Source organism: Taeniopygia guttata, chromosome 16, assembly GCF_048771995.1.
Source record: "Taeniopygia guttata chromosome 16, bTaeGut7.mat, whole genome shotgun sequence".
Lineage (NCBI taxonomy): Eukaryota > Metazoa > Chordata > Aves > Passeriformes > Estrildidae > Taeniopygia > Taeniopygia guttata.
Window position 1 is genome coordinate 4,565,742 of NC_133041.1, and position 7,192 is coordinate 4,572,933.

A 7,192-nucleotide genomic window follows, 5' to 3' on the forward strand; every position below is an offset into this window, starting at 1 on the left:
GGGACAAACCGCGGGCGGGGAGGGATTTTTAACATCGAAAGCGAATTTTTAGGGTGGAAATTTGGGATTTGTTTAATTTGATTGATTTATTTTTGATTTAATTTTGATTTAATTTGATTTAAAGGACCCGGATGCGTCGCTGCGGCAGCGGCGCCGCGCATGCGCCGCGCGCACAAAATGGAGGCGGTGGCGCAGAGGCCAAACCACAAAATGGCGGGCGAGGAAATAAAATATAAAACGGGTTTTAAATCCCCCTAAAACACCCCGAAATTACCCCAAAATCCAAACAGTTCCACGGGAATTTCAGCTATAATTTAAGTTTTTGTGGTAAAATTGGCGGGTTTGGGGTTAATTCGCTTCCGCAGCATCCGGGCGCGGCGCGCTTTGTTTGGCACCCGCCCCATCATCCGCGATGTTATTAGGAAATACCACCCAGAAAATCCCCGAAATTTGCGGTTTGGGATTAAAACGTGTCAGAGTGGGGATGTATTAAAAGCAAAAGGGAAGATAAATTGAAAATAAAATATAGAAAAGCGTGGCGGAAACGGGGCGGCATCAAACCCCACACAGAGCAGCGCTGAGGGTGAAAAACCCACAGTGAAACAACACCTCGACTACACCAAATAAACGAGGAAACAGATTTGAACAGCACAAATTAAACACAAATTACAAACAACACAATTATTATGTGTAACAGATATAGTTCGCGCGATTTTTAGTATGATATAGGGGGTATTAAGCGCTGCGACCGCCGGAATCCCCTCAGAATTCCCCCCCTCGGTGCTCCCACACCGCGCTGGGCTCGGCAATCCCCGCCCGCCCTGAGGGTTCCCGGGGCAGGGAGGGGAGTTCCAGGGGTCCCTCCCTGAGGTTCGGGGCAGTCCCGTGAGGGCTCAAAGGGAGGCGCGGGAGGATTCCCCGCGCTTTGCCGGTACCGTTGGAGGCCATGGCGGTGCCGCGCGTCCCGCGTCCCGCTCCACGTGGCGCCCGCACTGCGCGCCCCGCGCGGTCCGCCCGCTCTTTTATAGCCTCGGTCGGCGCGTTCCACTCGGGCGGGGGGGATAGGGGGGGAACGGGGGAGATGGTACGGTCCTGGGAAGGGGGCGTGGCGATGGGCGTGGCGGTGGGCGTGGCCATGAATAGCGGGGTTCTATAGGGGACGGGGCCCTATAGAGGGGACAGCAGGTATGGGGGGATCTGTGGGGCGCAGGGGGTTCTATAGGGGGCAGGGGGGTTCTGTGGGGGGCAGGAACCTATAGATGGGCGGGGGAGGGGTTCTATAGGGGGCAGGAGCCTGTGGAGGGGTTCTATAGGGGGCAAGGGGGGTTCTGTGGGGGGCAGGAACCTATATATGGCTGGGGGAGGGGTTCTATAGGGGGCAGGACCCTATAGATGGGGTGGGGGCGGGGTTCTATAGGGGACGGGGGGGATCTATGGGGCGCAGGGGGGTTCTATAGGGGGCAGGAGCCAGTGGAGGGATTCTATAGGGGGCAAGGGGGGTTCTGTGGGGGGCAGGAGCCTATAGATGGATGGGGGAGGGGTTCTATAGGGGGCAGGACCTATAGAGGAGGTGGGGGAGGGGTTCTATAGGGGGCAGGAACCTGTGGAGGGGCTCTATAGGGGGCAAGGGGGGTTCTATGGGGGGCAGGAACCTATAGATGGGTGGGGGAGGGGTTCTATAGGAGACAGGACCCTATAGATGGGGTGGGGGAGGGGTTCTATAGGGGACGGGGGGATCTATGGGGTGTTCTATAGGGGGCAGGGGGGTTCTATAGGGGGCAGGACCCTATATATGGGTGGGGGAGGGGTTCTATAGGGGGCAGGACCCTATAGAATGGGTGGGGGAGGGGATCTATAGGGGACGGGGGGATCTATGGGGTGTTCTATAGGGGGCAGGGGGGTTCTATAGGGGGCAGGAGCCTATAGATGGGGTGGGGGAGGGGTTCTATAGGGGGCAGGACCCTATAGATGGGTGGGGGAGGGGATCTATAGGGGACAGGAGGATCTATGGGGCGCAGGGGGGGGTTCTATAGGGGGCAAGGGGGTTCTATAGGGGGCAGGAACCTATAGATGGGTGGGGGAGGGGTTCTATAGGGGACAGGGGGATCTATGGGGCACAGGGGGGGTTCTATGGGGGGCAGGGGGGTTCTGTGGGGGGCAGAACCCCATAGAGGGGGTGGGGGAGGGGTTCTATAGGGGGCAGGAGCCTACAGATGGGTGGGGGAGGGGTTCTATAGGGGGCAGGAACCTATAGAGGGGGTGGGGGAGGGGATCTATAGGGGATGGGGGGACCTATGGGGTGTTCTATAGGGGGCAAGGGGGGTTTTTTAGGGGGCAGGAGCCTATAGATGGCTGGGGGAGGGGTTCTATAGGGGGCAGGAGCCTATAGATGGGGTGGGGGAGGGGTTCTATAGGGAACGGGGGGGATCTATGGGGCGCAGGGGGGGTTCTATAGGGGGCAGGGGGGTTCTGTGGGGGGCAGGAACCTATAGATGGGTGGGGGAGGGGTTCTATAGGGGGCAGGAGCCTGTGGAGGGGTTCTATAGGGGGCAAGGGGGGTTCTATAGGGGGCAGGAACCTATAGATGAGGTGGGGGAGGGGTTCTATAGGGGACGGGGGGATCTATGGGGTGTTCTATAGGGGGCAAGGGGGGTTCTATAGGGGGCAGGGACCTATAGATGGGTGGGGGAGGGGATCTATAGGGGGAGTGACCGCTGGGGGGGGCAGGGTCCGGTGTCCACCCCCCCACTGTCCACCCCCAGTGTCCACTCCCAGTGTCCACTCCCAGTGTCCAGTGTCCACCCCTGTCCACTCCCCACTCCCAGTGTCCACTCCCCAATCCCACTGTCCATCCCCAGTGTCCACTCTCACTGTCCACTCCCAGTGTCCACTCTCACTGTCCACTCCCAGTGTCCACTCTCACTGTCCACTCCCCACTCCCAGTGTCCACTCCCAGTGTCCACTCCCAATGTCCACTCCCCACTCCCAGTGTCCACTCCCACTGACCACTCCCAGTGTCCGGTGTCCACCCCCCTGTGTCCACCCCCAGTGTCCACTCACCACTCCCAGTGTCCACTCCCAGTGTCCAGTGTCCACCCCCACTGTCCACCCCCAGTGTCCACTCCCACTGACCACTCCCCACTCCCAGTGTCCAGTGTCCACCCCCACTGTCCACCCCCAGTGTCCACTCCCACTGACCACTCCCCACTCCCAGTGTCCACTCCCAGTGTCATCCCCAGTGTCCACCCCTGTCCACTCCCAGTGTCCACTCCCACTGACCACTCCCCAATCCCAGTGTCCACTCCCAGTGTCCACTCCCAGTGTCCAGTGTCCACTCTCACTGACCACTCCCCAATCCCAGTGTCCACTCCCAGTGTCCACTCCCAGTGTCCACTCCCAGTGTCCACTCGCCACTCCCAGTTTCCAATGTCCACTCCCAGTGTCCAGTGTCCACTCCCAGTGTCCACTCCCAGTGTCCACTCCCAGTGTCCAGTGTCCACCCTCACTGTCCACTCCCAGTGTCCAGTGTCCACTCTCACTGACCACTCCCCACTCCCAGTGTCCACTCCCAGTGTCCACTCCCAGTGTCCACTCCCAGTGTCCAGTGTCCACCCCACTGTCCACTCCCCACACCCAGTGTCCACTCTGCACTCCCAGTGTCCAGTGTCCACTCTCACTGTCCACTCCCAGTGTCCAGTGTCCACTCCCAGTGTCCAGTGTCCACTCCCTGTGTCCACTCCCACTGACCACTCCCCAATCCCAGTGTCCACTCACCACTCCCAGTGTCCACTCCCAGTGTCCAGTGTCCACTCCCACTGACCACTCCCCAATCCCAGTGTCCACTCACCACTCCCAGTGTCCACTCCCAGTGTCCAGTGTCCACTCCCACTGACCACTCCCCAATCCCAGTGTCCAGTGTCCACTCCCAGTGTCCACTCTGCCCTCCCAGTGTCCAGTGTCCACTCCCACTGACCACTCCCCCCTCCCAGTGTCCACTCCCACTGACCACTCCACTGTCCACCCCTCGGCCCCATGTCCGCGCTGGACCGTGTCCGAGGGGGTGGCCGGAGCCTGGATCGCCGCCTGGACGCCGTGTCCGGCCAGGCCCTGCTGGCCGGGCTGCGGGCGGCCGGAGCCGTGTCCGAGCCCGAGGTGGCCGCGCTCGGACCGCCGGACAGTTCGGGCTGGGCGCGGCGACTCCGCGCTCTGGCCGCGGCCAAAGGCGACCGGACGTGCCGCGTGCTGCTGACCGTCCTGGAGGGGCTGGAGGGGCCGCCCCGGCCGGGGCCCTTCGGTGAGTGACCGCTCCGACGGCGGCCGGGGGCACTGGGCACTCAGGGGTCACTCAGTGGTCACTCAGTGAGTGGTCACTCCAGTGGTCACTCCATTGGCTCGTCATTGGCCTCTCCAATAGTCATTCCATTGGTCACTCATTGGTCATTCCATTGGTCACTCCATTGGTCACTCCATTGGTCACTCAGTGGTCACTCAGTGGTCACTCCAGTGGTCACTCCATTGGTCATTTTTGGTGTTTTTTCCCTTATTTCCCCAGATTTTTACGACCCCAAACTTGAGTGACCACTCCCATGTCCAGCCATGAGGTCAGTGCCCAGTGGTCACTCCAGTGGTCACTCCAGTGGTCACCCCATTGGTCACTCAGTGGTCACTCAGTGGTCACTCAGTGGTCACTCCATTGGCCTCTCCATTGACCTCTCCATTGGTCACTCAGCGGTCACTCCAGTGGTCATTCCAATGGTCACTCCATTGGCCTCTCCATTGGCCAGTCCATTGGTCACTCAGTGGTCACTTAGTGGTCATTCCATTGACTACTCCATTGGTCACTCCATTGGTCACTCAGTGGTCACTCCATTGGTCACTCAGTGGTCACTTAGTGGTCACTCAGTGGTCACTTAGTGGTCACTCAGTGGTCACTCCGGTGGTCACTCCATTGGTCACTCCAGTGGTCATTCCATTGGTCACTTCAGTGGTCACTCCAGTGGTCACTGAAGTGGTCATTCCATTGGCCTCTCCATTGACATCTCCATTGGTCACTCAGCGGTCACTCCAGTGGTCATTCCAATGGTCACTCCATTGGTCACTCAGTGGTGGTCACTCCATTGGCCATTCCATTGGTCACTCAGTGGTCACTCCCATGGGTCAGTGGTCACTCAGCGGTCACTCAGCGGTCACTAAGCGGTCACTAAGCGGTCACTCATTGGTCACTCAGCAGTCACTCATTGATCACTCCAGTGGTCACTCATTGGTCACTCAGGGTCACTCCATTGGTCACTCAGTGGTCACTCATTGGTCACTCAGTGGTCACTCCATTGGTCACTCCATTGGTCACTCCATTGGCCTCTCCATTGACCTCTCCATTGGTCACTCTGTGGTCACTCAGTGGTCACTCCAGTGGTCATTTTTGGCGTTTTTCCCCCATTTCCACGGATTTTTACGACCCCAAACTTGAGTGACCACTCCCATGTCCGGCCATGAGGTGAGTGATCAGTGGTCACTCAGTGGTCACTCATTGGTCACTCCATTGACCACTTCATTGATCACTCAGTGGTCACTGCAGTGGTCACTCAGTGGTCACTCCATTGGTCACTCCAGCGGTCACTCCCATGGGTCCGAGGTCACTCAGTGGTCGCTCATTGGTCACTCCAGTGGTCATTCAGTGGTCATTCCATTGGTCACTCCATTGGTCACTCAGTGGTCACTCCATTGGTCACTCATTGGTCACTCAGTGGTCACTCATTGGTCACTCACTGGTCACTCATTGGTCACTCAGCGGTCACTCAGTGGTCACTCAGTGGTCACTCAGCGGTCACTCAGTGGTCACTCATTGGTCACTCAGCGGTCACTCAGGGGTCACTTTGGGGCGTTCCCCGCAGACTTTTACGACCCCGAGCGCGACGCCGCGGCCGGACACCGCTCGGACTGTCCGTGCTGCCGGCCGGAGCCCCAGTGGACACGCCAGGAGGAGGAGGAGGAACCCAAAATTGGGGATGAAGGCCCCAAAAATGATGATGAAGGTCACGAGGATGAGGATGGAGAACCCAAAAACGATGATGAAGGCCACGAGGATGATGAAGAACCCAACAATGAAGATGAAGGCCACGAGGATGATGAAGGAGAACCCAAAAATGACGATGAAGGCCACGAGGATGATGAAGAACCCCAAAACGACGATGAAGGCCACGAGGATGATGAAGGAGAACCCGAAAATGAAGATGAAGGCCATGAGGATGATGATGGAGGGGATGAAGATTAAGGGGTGGGGGAGAGGCTGAGGAGGAGGATGAGGAGGAGGAGGGTGGGGAGGAAGGTGATGGAGATGAAGGTGATGAAGATGAAGAATTTTGGGTCAAAAAAGGCCCAAAATGGACAATTGGATCTCCATGATGATGATGAAGATGAGGATGATGAAGACGAGAGATTTTGGGTCCAAAAAGGCCCAAAATGGACAATTGGATCTCCATGATGATGATGAGATGAGGATGATGAAGATGAAGAATTTTGGGTCAAAAAAAAGCCCAAAATAGACATTTGGGTCTCCATGATGATGATGAAGATGAGGATGATGAAGATGAAGAATTTTGGGTCAAAAAAAGCCCAAAATGGAGCTTTGGGCTTCCATGATGATGATGAAGATGAAGATGATGAAGAATTTTGGGTCAAAAAAGGCCCAAAATGGACACTTGGATCTCCATGATGAAGATGAAGATGAAGATGATGAAGATGAGGGATTTTGGGTCAAAAAAGGCCCAAAATGGACAATTGGATCTCCATGATGAAGATGAAGATGAAGATGATGAAGATGAAGAATTTTAGGTCAAAAAAAGCCCAAAATGGACAATTGGATTTCCATGATGAAGATGAAGATGATGAAGACGAGAGATTTTGGGTCCAAAAAGGCCCAAAATGGACAATTGGACCTCCATGATGAAGATGAAGACGAAGGTGATGAAGATGAGAGATTTTGGGTCAAAGAAGACCCAAAATGGACAATTGGTTCTCCATGATGAAGATGAAGATGATGAAGATGAAGAATTTTGGGTCGAAAAAAGCCCAAATTGGGCCCAAGTCCCACCCCACCCCCACCCAGATCCTTCCTCCCTCCCCTCCTCCTCCTCACCCCTCCCCCAATAAAGCCCACGATGACCAACACCCGACTTTGGAAGGTTCTCCACGA

General features: G+C 56.7%; 2 protein-coding genes across 3 annotated transcripts in view; one reads left to right on the top strand and one right to left on the bottom strand.

Moving 5' to 3' along the window:
* FUS (FUS RNA binding protein) overlaps window positions 1–1,152 on the bottom strand; it is a 33,834-nt gene extending 32,682 nt beyond the window's left edge. Inside the window, exon 1 of the mRNA XM_072936395.1 lies at window positions 936–1,152. Coding sequence (XP_072792496.1) covers window positions 936–1,137 — 202 coding nt within the window. The 5' untranslated portion in view covers window positions 1,138–1,152. The remainder of the gene's footprint in view (window positions 1–935) is intronic.
* Window positions 1,102–7,165, top strand: LOC140685193 (uncharacterized). 2 transcript variants are annotated; one of them, XM_072936454.1, is made up of 4 exons: window positions 1,102–1,185; window positions 3,797–3,819; window positions 3,993–4,294; window positions 5,892–7,165. In XM_072936454.1, exons 3-4 carry the CDS (start codon window positions 4,033–4,035, stop codon window positions 6,269–6,271), a joined length of 642 nt encoding a protein of 213 aa, XP_072792555.1. In that variant the 5' UTR covers window positions 1,102–1,185; window positions 3,797–3,819; window positions 3,993–4,032; the 3' UTR covers window positions 6,272–7,165. The 2 variants fall into 2 exon arrangements, with proteins under 2 accessions (XP_072792555.1, XP_072792554.1); XM_072936453.1 differs by lacking the exon at window positions 3,797–3,819 and adding an exon at window positions 3,930–3,952 and having other exon boundaries at window positions 1,114–1,185; window positions 3,986–4,294.
* Window positions 7,166–7,192: the final 27 nt, after the last annotated feature.